This window comes from Nymphalis io, chromosome 29, assembly GCF_905147045.1.
Source record: "Nymphalis io chromosome 29, ilAglIoxx1.1, whole genome shotgun sequence".
Taxonomy (NCBI): domain Eukaryota; kingdom Metazoa; phylum Arthropoda; class Insecta; order Lepidoptera; family Nymphalidae; genus Nymphalis; species Nymphalis io.
The window spans coordinates 6,789,158-6,806,344 of record NC_065916.1 but is presented as its reverse complement, the minus strand read 5'-3'; the positions used below and the strand labels follow the sequence as shown (position 1 = coordinate 6,806,344).

General features: G+C 35.2%; 1 protein-coding gene across 1 annotated transcript; it reads right to left on the bottom strand.

Moving 5' to 3' along the window:
* Positions 1-7,202: 7,202 nt before the first annotated feature.
* Positions 7,203-14,811, bottom strand: LOC126779635 (homeobox protein GBX-1). Its single transcript, XM_050503787.1, has 4 exons — positions 14,302-14,811; positions 10,844-10,919; positions 9,281-9,422; positions 7,203-7,350 (listed from the first exon to the last, which is right to left on the bottom strand). Exons 1-4 carry the CDS (start codon positions 14,726-14,728, stop codon positions 7,234-7,236), a joined length of 762 nt encoding a protein of 253 aa, XP_050359744.1. The 5' UTR covers positions 14,729-14,811; the 3' UTR covers positions 7,203-7,233.
* Positions 14,812-17,187: the final 2,376 nt, after the last annotated feature.

The following is a 17,187-nucleotide window of genomic DNA, read 5'->3' as shown; positions in this document are numbered from 1 at the left end:
CAAAATCGGTCCAGCCGCTTAGGAGTTCAGTGACACACATACAGAACAGTTATGTATATAAATATATATATAGGCCTCTGCATCTTTGTCAGATGATTTAAGCAAGCCACTCTCCGTGTTGTTTTCCACCTGCAAGACAGGTGAGCGAAGTGTCCTCTCCGTGGATGCTGCTACGCCTGGGCAGGCGACTTTATGGCAATACGGGCTTGCCCAGTACCCATGCCACCCTCTCCTCCTCCCCAGCAGGATCCGCAGGAATGACGAGTCAATACGTGTGGTGCTGGTTTGGCCGCAGGTGACTGGCTTACGCCTAAACGGAGGCACCGCTCCGGGTTTAATATTAGTTTTCCTTCTTCTTTGGCGTGACGCTGGGATAATTTTGGGAAACAACGTATCAAGGAGAGGGGTGAGGATACTGTGATCACGGAAGATACAGGAATGTGACACTAGTAGCTAGAGCAGTCCGGGGTCGCGTACCCGTAGTGATTCCAACCAGCTATCGGGCAGATAACTGGTAGATCCACCCTCTGGACAAATATAAATATAAGCGTGTTTTAAACTAGTTATTTACATTTACAGCTGTTACTACACTGTCATAGTCAAAGTAACGAACATTGAATAACATACTAATTTATTATAATTCTTGTTTATTCATTCTAAGTGGGAAAACAATATTGACTATTTATTATAATATAAAAACTGTAAATAAACACTTCCAGGGGAATGTTAAGTAATTACTAACTATCGATATATCGATTAAGTCATAAACACATCACTATTACCTGAGGTCGCTCTGTAACCGGTTGCAATGGTTTCACTTTTACAATCATTTTTATAAAATATTACAATATGTACCTATGTATGACCAAGCTTTATATTAGGCGCATAATTCGATCGTGAAGGGAATAATATGCAACATTGAAACATGAAAAGATAAACAAACCATAGATTTATATATTCCATGCGATTTGCTAATAGCTCTGCTGTATTACGCACTACAGACAGTTCTTGAGTAATAGATATATTATTTTTTTATCTTTAGTTACAACACAACACTATTTCACTTAACTACTTACATCCGCTTCTATTTTACTTCCAAAGTTCCGATAACAACTTCGCCATACAAAACGCGATATACGCTCGAAGTTAAATAAGTGGAGTGCTATGAATATGTAAAATCATTAAAAAGTACTAAATTATCTATGGTCTCATAGATAATTTAGTACTTGTTATTTATTTTCAACCACATCTCGGCTCAATATTAAAGATATTAGATCTTTAATATTGAGCCGAGATGTGGTTTCAAACCCGGGCAAGCACCACTGAATTTTCATATGCTTAATTTGTGTTTATAATTCATCTCGTGCTTGACGGTGAAGGAAAACATCCTGAGGAAACCTGCATGTGTGTAATTTAATTGAAATTATACCACATGTGTATTTTACCAACCCGCATTAGAGCAGTGTGGTGGAATAAGCTCTAAAACCTTCTCCTCAAAAAAAATGGGAGAGGAGGCCTTAGCCCAGCAGTGGGACATTAACAGGCTGTTACTGAACTGTACTATATCTTTAATATGATTCTTATCAGTACGTATAAAGCCAATGATTCATGAATAATTATAAAGCAAAAGCTTTTGAATTACGCCTCGTACACAGATGTTATTTTTAAGCGAAACTAATGGTTTCTTGAGTACTAGTGTTGTCAGCGTCATTCCTAAAAATTGTACTGTTAGGAATTTATCAAAACTATAAAAAGTACTAAATTGTGTATGATATCATTCCAATATCTTTCATAAGATTGTAGACTGTCTCAAGGCTTTTTATACGTATTTAAGTAGAGAGCTGGTTCTTCCTGACTGGCCTAGCCAGTCCGGGTACGGGCCTCGGGGTTGCCCCCTTTCGCCGGCAAGTACTACTTGCCGTGTCGTACGATTTTTGGGCCAAAGGGCCAGGGTCTCAATGACCCAGTGGCTGTTGTATTAGTGCGTGTTTAGATTGTCTTATCCTGGTGGTTGTCTTGTCCTGTGATTTTCGTCCTACTATTCTGACATCGATGTCTACAATAGGTCAGTTGACAGGCGGCGGTTGGCAGGCAGCCGCGTCATGATTCACCACCTTGTTGACGGTGGGTATCATGCGCAGCCTGCGGTCAATGTGACACCCCAGGTATTATAGGTGCGTATTTAAGTGGGTTGTTTAGATGGCTAGTTAGATTTGATACGGTAGGTGGCGCTGCGAAATAATTCCAGGACATTTTATAAACACAAAGTTCTACCGTGCGAAATCTTGACTAGCAACTAGTATTAATGAAAATCATATTACCTAAACTTACAAATTAGCTCATACTGCAATTTCATATCATACCCGTTACGTTATCATAGATGATAATATGTTATAATTAGTTAAAATGAAGAAATAACAAAAATTAAATTATACTAATTAGTTATTTTTAGTGATAAGAACTAAATTAAAAAAAAATTGACCGCCGATAGAAGTGAAAACTTGAACCTGTTAAATATATTTGTCCAATTTCCACATCTATGGCACTTCAAGTAATAATTCTGTCCCTCTATAGCTCTTTATTCATCAAACTACACAATATGTCGCAAACTCGGTACAAAATATTAATACAGCTTAATTTAAATAAATAATAGTTAAAAAATAATAATAATTTGTGATTAAAATTCATATCGTGCTTGACGGTGAAGGAAAACATCGTGAGGAAACCTGCATGTGTGTAATTTAATTGAAATTATACCACATGTGTATTTTACCAACCCGCATTAGAGCAGTGTGGTGGAATAAGCTCTAAAACCTTCTCCTCAAAAAAAATGGGAGAGGAGGCCTTAGCCCAGCAGTGGGACATTAACAGGCTGTTACTGAACTGTACTATATCTTTAATATGATTCTTATCAGTACGTATAAAGCCAATGATTCATGAATAATTATAAAGCAAAAGCTTTTGAATTACGCCTCGTACACAGATGTTATTTTTAAGCGAAACTAATGGTTTCTTGAGTATTAGTGTTGTCAGCGTCATTCCTAAAAATTGTACTGTTAGGAATTTATCAAAACTATAAAAAGTACTAAATTGTCTATGATATAATTCCAATATCTTTCATAAGATTGTAGACTGTCTCAAGGCTGCGTGAGTGAGGTCTATGTCAGTTAACTCCGAGAATTTAATTATATTATAATTGAGAAAGAGAGGTAAATTTTTTTTTGTAAAATATATTTAATTAATCAAAGTATGCACCGTTGTTATCTATGCAAGGGGGGCGAGAATCAATAAACTCTTTGAAGGCGGTTTGGACTGCCGCATTGGAGTTGAATTTTTTTCCTTGTAAGAAGTTGTCCAAATTCCGGAAAAAATGAAAAAATGCGTCCTCGTCATGTTGATCACATTATTGACGCAGTAGATCATTTTCAGTTTTCGGTCTACAGTGACTCCGAGGTACTTGATCCTGTCAGACCATGAGATCTCTTCTCCAAATAGTCGAAGAGGAGGCGGTGGTTTCTTTGATCGTCCTAAGATAATCGCTTGGGTTTTTGCGACGTTCACTGTCAGCCCACCATTTGGATAACCAGGCAGGTAGGTTGTTGAAGAGGCGCTGCATTAATGCCGTGGTACGTTTCTTTTTTTTTTTTGTTTTTTTTTTTATAGAATTGGAAGGTGGAGGAGCATATGGGCCATCTGATGGTAGATGGTCACCAAACGCCCTTAGACATTGCCAATGCGCCACCAACCTTGGGAACTAAGATTTTCCCTCATGTCCCTTGTGCCTGTAGTTACACTGGCTCACTCACCCTTCAAACCGGAACACAACAATATCAAGTATTGCTGTTTTCTTGCTCAAGGATTTTGTTATGTAAGCCGCGTCATCTGCGTAGAGTGCCAGGACGGTTTCATCCATCAAAGGTATGTCATAGGTGTATCAGGAGTAGCATACCGGTGAGAGGCAGTTCCCTGCGGGACGCCGGCTGAGATTTGTCGCTCTGTGGACAGGACTCCTTCAATGTCGACAAGGAGGCGATCGAGGCGTGATGCAGTATTCTCACTATTTGGTGAGTGAGAGAGTGTTCAGCTCGAAAGCCAAATTGTTCCGGTCGGGGCTCGATGTGCGGCCGAAGATGCTTCAACAGCAGTCTCTCAAATACTTTCAAGATAGTTGGCAGCAAGGTGATGGGCCTGTAGCTCTCCGGTAGAAGGATATTCTTGCCGGGCTTAGGCAGCAGTATGACTCGGCCTTGTTTCCACGCAGATGAGAAGTGTCCCGTGCGCAATATTCTGTTGAAAAGCTGCGTGATTGTGGCTATACTACGCGGTGGTAGGTGGCGGAGGGCTTCGCATGTAACGCCCTCGTCCCCCGGGGTTCGAGATCAATTAAAGATAATCGCTTTCACACTATAAATACTCAGTAGCGAATGTTGACAGTGCGATTCATGAATGTAACAGATTCAATCAGCGCCATCTATTGCTACCAAGTAGTAATATACGCTATTAAACAAAGGCTCAAACAAAATAGTCTCTACAACATAATTAGTAAAGAATATATCGACTTTTGGTTTGGTATTTATATGTATTTTAACTATAATACTTGGTGGTAAGGCTTTATGCAAGCCTGTCTTGATAGATACCATCAACTCATCGCTTATTCTACCACAATGTGCTAAAATGCACTACTAAGTATTATTATGTTCCGGCTTGAAATATTAGTGAGCCAGTGTAATTACAGGTACAAAAGGGACTTAACGTCTTAGATTGCTGACGTTTTGTAAGCGACGGCTTATATTAATTATTATAATAATAATAATAAGTGAATGTCTAAGGGATGTGGTGACCACTTATCAACAGGATGCTAGTCTGACTACCTATTTTAAATCTAACAAAAACATTTGATTATTAACTTTTAACCAGACGTGTTATTTAATTTTCTGTATATCTAATACATCGCATAGACCGTTTGGTAATTATCAATGTTGGACATTATGCCAGTAGTTATTGGGTTATCTAGCAAACAAAAGTTAATTACAAAAAATCACTAATAACAATAACTATTTTAGCTTCCGGCTGACGAAACGCATGGCAGTCAATAGTAAAGAGGTACTAGTCTTTAGGACAGTTGAAAACTACGTGACGTCTTGGCGCGAAGTTTCCGAGGGTTGATTACAGTGCGATAGTGTTGCCAACACTTCGGGCTCGCGCCGCGCTTCGTGTAGTGACTATTAATAACCGTATCCATATATATATTAAAAGGGGTTTGATTAAATAACACAAGGGTTTTCAATTGTTTTATTAAGATGCGCATATGTACAGACAGATTTTAAAAATGTTGAGATTAACATAACCTTAAAGTTTTTTTTTTATCAAAGTGAAGAACAATATTTATTTTTTAACTGTTATTTAAACTCGCATATTGATTGACGATTTAATTTAATGTACATGTGTTTTTATCTGTATTTTGTTTTTAATCTTGTTCAAAAACCCTATATTGTGTAAACTAATAAATATTATTCTTTATAAACAAAATTGTCTTTAGTAACAATTTGTCCGTATTCATTCATGGCTTATTAAAATATCACTAAAAATTGTTATAATCCAAATAATATCTTTTATTAATAACAACTTAACTTTTAACTGAAGAATAAAAAACTATTAGTTTTGACATTTTGTCAAATTTATTTAACTGAACAACTGTCAAAGCGTCTTTTTTTTTAATAAAAGTTAAGTGGCAATTAAAGGATCAGCCCTGACTTAAAAAAAAAAGATTGAATCTTTAACAAAAAAATTATGGATATATTGATAATGTATGTAATATTGGTATGTATGACAAGCACTTAAATATACAAATTAACTTTTTTATCTGTACTATTTTCTTATTATGATTTAAATAATTACAATTCTAATTTATTAAAATAAGTTAAGAATAAATACATATAAAACTTAAATTTAAAGCTTTCTTATTGATCTAATTCTAACTATAAACAATAATGTTAAGGAATTCGCGTAGGCTTACGTAATTATTTAGACTACATTTTGTTTAAATAAACAAAGAATATTAGTATTCAAGTTTAAAAATCAGACTTGGGTAAAATGTAAATAACTAATGAGTAGCTATTACGATTACAGATTTACTTAAGTTGATTCTGAACAGGGTGCGTTGTTCTGACACTCGACGCACTCACTTTACTTTTTTGATTACTTTCTTTATAGTGTAATCCTGATTGATATTCATATTGTATTCTTCTGTACGTTATTTAACAGATATTAGGTAATCGATAATAAGTATCTCTGTCTCGGATTTAATTCTCATACAATATACCTGTTAAAATAACACTGTAAGAAGGTCCTAGGTTATCGAAAATTAAAACGAAATTAAAGTTCTATGTCCGTGTCAAAGATGGCGTTAGCTACAGCTAGATTGATACACAATCACTAGCGACATCTGTTGGCTTCACTCTTAGTTACCTCTTTTGAACAAATTTTAAAGTTGTTTTAATTAAATACATTATTGTAATTGATTGTATTTAATGTTAATTTTTTAAACGACCATTAAATAGCGTTAAAAAGGATGTTCGCGACTAAAATCCGTTTAAAATGTTTTTTATGAATGCTGTATATATATGCTGTGTATATTTTCTGGCTACAAAATGTAATTAGTTATATTTGGATAGTAGTGAAAGTAATAAACTAATTTCAATTCCCGATTATTAACAAAAATAAAAACTAAACCAATTCCTATTTGAAAGGCTCATAATGAAAAATATTTTATTATTAATTTTCCTCTCGGCTAACGGAGCCCTTAGGCCGGTGCCTTGTAGGCCTTGGCATAATCGAATTGCTTTTTATTTATTACAAGTATAAATAAGCTAGCCGTAAAAGAAATATTAACATCATGAGAGACAAAATGAAACTGATAAAATATTATGAAATGTATTTATCATTATAAGTTGTTTTTTATCAAAGACCTCTTTACGGATACCGGCTCTTTGTTTGAAGTTGGTAACCCAGGGATTTTATGCCGCGGCTTATAGGCTTCAAGGGTTAATACATTTTTTTTTTTTCTTAAAAAAAAGATAACCTAATAAAATAGGTTATAAAATTTACACATACAAAAAAAAATGCTTAAACACTGTAACAAAGATGGCGCTAGTATGCACGAATGCAAGTGCCACTAGCGCCATCTATTGACAGAAATATTACTTGGTAATGTTTTACTGTTAATTTTATTATCTACACATCGCTTGCGTCATCTGTCCTGTGCCTCTGCATCAAGGCTAGCCTCTGCTGGGTGACTTCGAGGTGATGTTTCCGCCATTTAATGCGACGGTTCTGAAACCAGACTTTAACCTGGAACAATATTAAAATAACAAATAATTATAATATTACAAGCAAATCAGCTTGGAGACGTTTTTGCTTTTGTGTGTAGTTTATTTATTTATTTTATTTATATACTCTTTATTTCACACCAATATAGACAAAAATAATAGGAGTAAAACAAAAACAAAGAAAAGAAAAATGTACAATAGGCGGCCTTATCGCTAAAACAGCGATCTCTTCCAGGCAACCTTTGGTAGAGGAGAGAGATAGGATGGTGGGGGTGTACAAATTATTTAATACATAAAAAAAAATAGATACAATATATATATATATGTATATATACGATACATAAATAAATATTCCATAAATATATAATTATATAATAATATAATATACATACACATTATAAATATATACATTTACATACTATAGATACTTACATAATAAATAAAATATTTAATTGCAGTATTTCTTCATGAAACAAGATAGTGCTCTTTTATCATTTTTTTAAAAGAAGTAATAGTTGGTGCACGTCTTGCTTCTAGTGGAAGAGAGTTCCAAAGACGAATTGAATGGACTGTAAATGAGTCACTATAAAAAGATGTTGTATGAGGTGGTATTTTTAAAATCAAATTCTCTTCAGAACGAAGATTATGGCTATGTGAAGAACTAAGAAATTGAAAACGTTCTTTTAGATATGAAGGAGAAGACGGATTGAACAGAATACTGTACAGAAGTTGAAGGATGTGAGTATTCCTGCGAAGCCGGATTGGGAGCCACTTGAGCTTTTTACGAAATTCAGAAACGTGATCATATTTACGAAGACCAAATATGAATCGGATGCAAAGATTTTGGAGACGCTCAAGTTTATTAAGTTGCTCCTCTTTTAGATCAAGATGTTCCGGTTTGTAAAGTTTAGTAGTATCGTCAGCAGATAAATGACTAAGCAAATACTTTTTATTATATTTTTATGGGACTATTTGTATTTGTTAAACGTAATTTTTAAAAACAACTTTCTCCGACTTCAGACATTTCGTAATCATCCTTACCCTCGCTCTCATCCGTATATGTCATTATAACTTGACAAGTGTTTGGTGCAAGCGGATTAAACGAGCGTGTGGTAACAACAATCTGTTTTGATAGCTTATTCCAATAACAGGAGTTAAGATAAACAAACCATAGATTTACATTCCGGAAGTACCGATAACAATAGACGACATTCAAAACGTTATTTTTATAATCCATAATCAATGATATCGCGTCAATTCAAAGTCAAAGTTGTTTGTTTTTTTTTTATATAAACACGATAGCGGATGAGCAACTGGACCACCTGATTGAAAATCACCGACCATAGACATTGGAGCCGAGATGGCCCAGTGGTAAGAACGCGTGAATCTTAACCGATGATCGTGGGTTCAAACTCGGGCAAGCACCACTGAATTTTCATGAGCTTAATTTGTGATTATAATTCATCTCGTGCTTCACGGTGAAGGAAAACATCGCGAGGAGACCTGCATGTGTTTAATTTCACTGAAAATCTGCCACATGTGTATTCCACCACGCTGCGCTGCGTGGTGGAATAAGGTCCATACCTTCTCCTTAAAAAGGGAGAGGAGGCCTTAGCCCAGCAGTGGGACATTCACAGGCTGTTACTGTACCCATAGACATTGGCAATGTAATAAATATTAACCGTTCCTAACACTACCACCAACTTTGGTAACTAAGATGTCATGTCTTGTGCCTGTGGTTACTCTCACTCGCCCTTTAAACCGGAACACAACAGTACTAAGTATTTTTATAGCGGTTGAATATCTGATGAGTGATTGGTATCTACCCAGACGGGTTCGCACAAAGTCCTATCACCAATATATAAGTATGTCTTTATTCCTTTCCCTATTAGAGTAGCCATCGTGTGTCTTGTATTACAAGGTACATGATCATCATGATATAATTTGATTACCTGTGCCTCAGTCAATTGCAGCGCATGCGCGAGGTACAGCCTCTCTGGTCCGACCATGTATTGCTGCCGTTCGAATTCAGCCTCCAGCCGTTCTAGCTGTTCGGGCGTGAATATCGTTCTTATGCGTTTACTTCTTCCAGAACTGTAACAAATAATTATATTAATAAATATATGTGTGAACTTCACATTCTTCAAGGTTTCCACTGGAGGCAGACAGGGAAAATGGTGAGCCAAATTAGTTAAAAGTAAACATTCATATAACATCCTTTTTTTATAGTATAGCTACCTGGCCCATATGGACGAGCATATGGGCCACCTGATGGTAGGTGGTCAACAACGCCCATAGACATTGGCATTGTAAGAAATGTTAGCCATCGCTTACATCACCAATGCGCCACCAACCTTGTGAACTAAGATGTTATGTCCCTTGTGCCTGTAATTACACTGGCTCACTCACCCTTCAAACCGGAACACAACAATACCAAGTACAGCTGTTTTGCGGTAGAATATCTGATGAGTGGGTGGTACCTACCCAGACGAGCTTGCATAAAGCTGTTCCACCAGTCATACCATCCTATATGCTGTCAGGTCCTTCAGCCCCGGGGCATCAACAATAGAGATTTGAAAAAAATAATACGACGATGGAACAGTTAATATATTAAATATTATTTTTATTTACGTATTAAGTTTTTATTGCACACAATTTACAAATAGTATATAAAATAACAGTACATAAAGTATGTAAAGAAAGTCATTATCACTTGCAGTGATCTCTTCCAGGACCCCTCTTTTAATTTTTTTTAGGCTTCACAATAATCAAGCTTAGTGCGCAGATAAAAATTACAATCAATTGAATACCTAGAATTTTAGAAAAATGGCCGGTGCCCAATGGATGCGATTAGCACAGTACCGGGAGAATCGGCTCGCCTGTGAGGCGTATGTCCAGCAGTGGATTAATATGGGCTGAATATGATAACACCTAGACACTTAATAAAAATATATAACATACCTTCATATATACTCTTATTCTTATATACATTCATACAACAAGTAAAATGTATTTTGTTCCGTAATAAATTATTAAAACATTGGACTGATTTTTTTTTTCAATTTATTTGGAAAATAATTAATGGCATCCACTACTACTGTCACGGGGTCTCCTATAAATCCGGTTCTGATTACTGTATAGACCAGCATTGAATGCGTAAAAAGTTTTTTTTTTTTTAAATCTAACGTCAATGTCTATGGGTAAAGAAAATTATTATCAGGTCGTTTTCGTTATCGTTTAGATTCGATTTGCTCATCTACCTTCCTAAATTAAGTGATTAATTTCCATACTTCTGGTGACCCAAGAGCTGGTGCTTATTTAGCCCAACGGCTGAGTCTAGCAGTAAAGAGGCAGTATTGCCAGTGACTTAGGTACAATGCCACAGGACAATTTTTTATTCAGCGTGATTTTTCTATAAATTTGTAATGTATAGTTTATATTTTAATTTCAGTAATTTATTTATATATATTAAATTATATATACATTATGATGTAATGATGAAAATGCATATTTACTTATTGGTACATGTGACTGCGTGAGTCCTGGACTTCATCTGGGCCACCTGAGGCCTGAGCTCCGGTCTTGGACTATCTGCAATATAAAAATAAATTTTAGAGACTAATAATAACTCTAAGCTGTACTTACAAGATCGAAAATGGTTTAATGGATCGAGTCTTTGTAATATATAACCTCCGTGATTTATTCCTCGGTTATATTAGACAAAAAGGTCTGTAGCAAGTTTTCGGACATGGTAATATTTGTCAGTGACATAATCCTTCTGGATACTTCGACTTCTATGTTGGATTCTGACATTGTCTCTTGCAACCTGTCTTTTTGGCGGCATAGTGACAGGGTAGACTCCACTGTCCTTCACTCGCTCGACAATAGAAATGGGTTAAGCTACCCGACTATTAACAATGAGTACTTCCTTCAATTAGAACGCGTTAAACTCCGCGCGCGCTGTAGTAGTTAAGAGTAAAACAAAATGGATGCGCACACGCACGTGTAAAATTGTACTAATACGGCTTTATTTCTCGTTTTTCACTATTTGTAATATTGTAATAATTTCACGTAACTGTCACTTTACACTATATTATTCAACATAGTACAATCTCTTATTTAACAGCAATAATATATTAATCGACACAATATAACATAAGAGTAATTAATGGTAACTTGTATTAATTATTTATTTATAGAATAGGAAGGCGGACGAGCATATGGGCCACTTGATGATAAGTGGTCACTAACACCCATAGACATTGGCATTGTAAGAAATGTTAACCATCACCTACATCGCCAATGCGCCACCAACCTTGGGAACTAAGATGTTATGTCCCTTGTGCCTGTAATTACACTGGCTCACTCACCCTTCAAACCGTAACACAACAATATCAAGTACTGCTGTTTTGCGGTAGAATATCTGATGAGTGGGTGGTACCTACCCAGACGAGCTTGCACACCAGTGTATTAATTATATTAAGGCGCGTGCCAATCGTACGTGTGCGTAAATTTTTAACTTTTTTTTTTAAATAACTGTTCCTAACATCGTCAACCAATATGGGATACGAGATATCAATGTTTATTAGACTGGCTCAACCACCCTTCAAACCGGAACACAGTATTACTGCTTGGCGGTAGAATATCTGGTGAGTGGGTGGTACTAAGTTACTAACCCAGGCGGACTTGATTAAAGCCCTACCACCAATTACTAAGTACCAGGGTTCACAACCTAGTCAGCCAGTTATCGTACAACAGGATAATGATTATATAATACAATAATATTATACAAAATCGCAACAATAAATTTTGAAATAATTTGTAATTGCAGTTGAAATCAGCACTGTAAAAAAAGGTCATCGTACATTTTTTTTCGTTTTGATCCCGCGAAATACTGTAACTGCCAACACTCCGCATCAAACCAAGATACGAAGCGGCTGCCATTGTTCCTAAGAAAGAAATGAAACAATAGACGACGCTGACATTAAAAACAATTGTAATTGTTATTGGTTCGTGTAATTATCAAATTTTATATCATAATGGAAATTATCGTATAATCCACGTACAATTAACGGGAGACGCGTGCCAGGGGCGGGGGTAAGGTCGAGCAGACTAGCTACTGCCGCCGCTTAAGACGCGTTCCGAGTTATTTTCTTTTATAAAGATGTAAAACTCGCGTTATACATGTAAGTAATATTTTGAAATTTGACGTATAATAAATACTTAGTATAATATTAAAAATAATTAAAATGAGAATTATTAAATCCTCAAACTAAGAGTTACAAAGTTATCATATATTATATATACATTTATCTAAAACGAATTTACCAATTTAGATCTCTCTAAGAAATTGGTTCATACTTCTGGTAACCCAAGAGTCGAGTCTAGTCTCTAAGAGTTGAGTAGCTGAGTCTAGTCTCCGTTGCAAGAGGCAATAGTGCCAGCGTCTTGGGTACAATGCCACAGGACAATCAAAAAAAAAGGCGTGTTTTTCTATAAATTTGTAATGCGTATTTTGTTTTTTTAAAATGTATATTACGATTTTATATATTATAGAAATGACTTCAAATATAAAAACTGAAGAAGAAAATATCCTAAAAAAATTAAATAACAACAGAATATAAACATATTATAGAATATTTAATATTTGTACCATATTCCTGTTCGATTTATATATAAATAAATATAAAGTTAGGAGATTCCTAGACCCATACAACAGCGTTGTTAAAAAAAAAAGTTACTAATTTAAAGCCGCCATTTTGTTGGTGAGCAGAAAGGTAAAGTAATTAATTAATTATTGGCGCGACTTGAGATCTTTTGAATGTATTCAAATTTGTTATTTGGATTTTTAAGAGTAATTAATTATAAGTTACTGGTGGTAGGGCTTTGTGCAAGCTCGTCTGGGTAGGTACCACCCACTCATCAGATATTCTACCGCAAAACAGCAATACTTGATATTGTTGTGTTCCGGTTTGAAGGGTGAGTGAGCCAGTGTAATTACAGGCACAAGGGACATAAAATCTTAGTTCCCAAGGTTGGTGGCGCATTGGCTATAAGCGATGGTTGACATTTCTTAGAATGCCAATGTCTAAGGGCGTTTGGTGACCACTTACCATCAGGTGGCCCATATGCTCGTCCACCTTCCTATTCTATATAAAAAAAAAAAAAAATTAAGTTGTTACGGTTAGAGACATTTATTTTTTCAAAAGATTTACATTTAAATCACTCACAGAGAAAATTACAAAACAATTGGTAAAAATATTAAATCAAATAGGCGTACATAGTAATATGATGAATGTTACAATAACTTAATAACATCAGTACAGTGCTAACTAATTTTGTGTTCTATTTTCGAAAAGAAAACTTCGAGGTTTAAATAAAAATCAATTTCCATTTTGGATGTTTAATATATATTAGTTAACATGAAACATTAACATTATTAATAAATTCATTAAATTATAAGAAAAAAAAGAAATAATATGTTTGTTTTTTCCTTGTCCATTTTTATCACCACTCGCTTGCGCTGTGTTTTTTTTTCGGACTGTGTATTGCTGTTGGCCCTACTGGCCTCTACAGCGTCACCGGGCGGGATGGGCGAGTTAAACTCAGCTGGATGTTAGGCGCCACACGAGGGGCTCAAGAGAGACGGACGTCCTAAGGGTGCCTCCTGCGAGTCCGTACCTCGGCTTAGGACGCCGTTGAAATTCGAGGGACGGAACGCGCTGTGTGTTTGATACGGATTTGGCAGACAACCAATCGATCATCGTTGTTAATGCTTTAGCTGGTATTTAGATTTTCCTCCATCGGACCGTAGAAACGGTTATATGCTTATATAAACAACAATATGCAAGTCGATTCTTACGGTTCTCTAAGGATTGAAATTGGATTCTATTTTTATCTGTGGAAACGACACTGGACCAAAAAAACTAAAACTATATAAAAAATCTGGTCACATTTTCAAAGGAAAGCTTACCTTGCCGCAACGCCGTCGGAACTCCCATTGTCCTACAGAAGCCATCGTTCAGCCTCTGCATATCGTGCCCAGCGTACAGATAATTCTGCAATTGTCTCTGGTTTTGTTGTAATCTCTCTTGTACACTCAAATTCATTACATCCTCATCAGAATTCGTCAAGCCCAAAATAGCGGCTATTGTGAATGATTTTCCAGCCAAATTCGTCGCTTTACCCGTCAAATCTACTCCGAAAGCGGACTGGCTGCTATCTTCTTCTTCCAGTGTCGATGTCGGCGACGTCGGCGATACATCGACGCCGAATCGATCGCTGTCTGCGAAATTTTCGGCGAATTTCTCTTCATCTATATTTAACCTGTCAATGTTTTGCTGATACGTTATAATATCCGACAAATTTGGATAAACCGAGTTCTGTCTTTGCTCCATCATTATTTTTTTTAATTCACTTTATAATCCATTGATAGACACTTTGACATAATTGCACTGCACGGATTTTTTTTTCTTAATATTTTTATTTGTTAACTAAATTGAGCAAAATTAATTAAGTAATCTGCATTAGGGGTTAATTTTGTAGATTTAGACGGGTGCACTAACTGGTGGCTGTGACACGATTGCCTTGCGGTTTATGATTAAAAAGCACATTTTAAAATTGGAACCGGGGCGGGGCCAGACGTCAAACGATCGGTTTGGCGGGAAAAAAATGACATCGCATAAAGCGGTCAATTGAGGGTAGTTGATGGGGCATTTCTGGCCTTTGGGAGGGTGAGGGAGAGAGTGGGAGGGATCCGATTGGTGGGCCTCGCGCATGCGCGAACTAAGGCGTGGCCAGATTTAGTGGGTGTGGTCTTACTTTGATTTGCGGTCGCGAAAGCCTTTGATTGAGGCAGGGTCGGATTAGGTCATGTTTTCCTTAATTGAGTTTATTTTTTTAATATTCATATTATTTATAAAAGTATTATTTTGATTTATTTGTAAATTGCTATATAATATAGCATTCTAATTATGTATTAATTTTTATTCTTAAATATTATACTCTTAATTTTTATTCAATTCAATTTATTTATTTGCATATAAGCTATATATTATATTATTACTATGTACTTAACAATCTGCCATTCATTGGCATGTAGATGTAGTAAGCTTCTTAATCTTTTTTAGCTGAATACATTAAACAATTTATAATTAAAAATTATACATATAAAAATATTGCAAAATAAAATAAAGTTTATAAATATTTAGCATCCTGAACTAATAATATTAAATCGAATTGTTTTTTTTTTTAAATAGAACAAATGATACAAATTGATGTAAATAACTCACTCAACTACTCATAAAAATCCAAATAACATATTTGAACACATTAACCGAGTCACAAGTTGCGCCAATAAGGAATGAATTACTTTACCTTTCTAACAAAATGGCGGGCTTAAATTAGCGCGTGTTTTTTTTTTAACAACTCTGTTGTATGCATCAAGGAATCTCCTTGGTAGGAATATAATAAATCCTCATATTTATACCCACATAATCTATTGTAATGAAATGTCAATTATTAATAAATGTCCATTATAAATTTGTTTACATTAAATACTCTTTGATAGAATAATATAGGTACTTTCTTTAACAACAAATCTTTTACTTTTTTTTATCAATATTACAAGATTAACTATCGGCCATTGCTGATGCAGGTTATTATATATTCAAATTATTATCATTGATATATTTATTGTCCAATATTACTAATGTTTTATAATATTAATATTGAGATATTTCTAAAAAACAGTTATGAAATACTAGTGAGTCAAAGCTACTTTCATAATGTATATAACGGCGCGTGACATTGTTAAATAATGAATATCAGTTAATGTAGAGCGTTATCATTTATTTTGCTATTTTTTTATCGAGGGACATAATATCTTCGTTCCCAAGGTTGGCGGCGCATTGTCGATGTAAGGAATGGTTCATGTTTTATATATCGCCATCAACATCATCAGGTAACATCAGGTGGCCCATTGCCTGTCCTACCTATAACATAAAAAAACACAATTCTCTTGGCGAAAAATGAATCAGCCCCTGTCACCGTTAGAAGCAATAAGATAAGGTGTTATATCTTTAATGAAAGCGTTTCAACTGAAAACGGAACAAAAATATAATTTGAAAAAATTAAAATGGATTAAGAAATGGATTAAAAAATAAAATTAAACATTAATTGTATGTAAACAACACATAAATAACCAAATATTACAATAACATAATGAATAATAATCAATAAACAATCTAGTCCGTCCCTGGTCGTCTTGCTACGAGCGTAGCATGAAACAATTTAATATCATAATCCGATACAGCTACGGAGCTACGATATTGTGGATATTACATAGAATTATATGATAATTTGGACACGGTATAAGCCATACAGTCTTTCTTGAAATTAATCTTTGTTCTTATAACAGTGGGCTGTATATGGTGGTATCTTAGCCCAGGACCGTATGGTAAATTGCGAGCACCGCTTTTTTTTATATATCAAATCGTCGAAGGTCAAGAAAAACTTCGTGAGGAAACTTTAAGTTTGAAATTTATTAATTATTTATTTATGTGTACATGGCGCTCGATACACGACTCGGCAGTCAGCCCCAACTGAGACTGCAAGCGTCAGACTAGTAAGCGTAAGATTTCGAACCTCAGATGACGTCAGCGTAAGATAGTTATTGTGAGTGCGTTAATGTGTGCGTGATCGGTACATAGCAAACATGTTGACATCAATTCTCGTGACATTGGCACACGCCATTTTTTTTTTATAAAGTATAATTTTACACTAAAATAGTAGAGAAAATACTTATACTTTATTGTACGCTAGAATATAGTCCAGAAAATGCTTAAAACTAATTAATGTG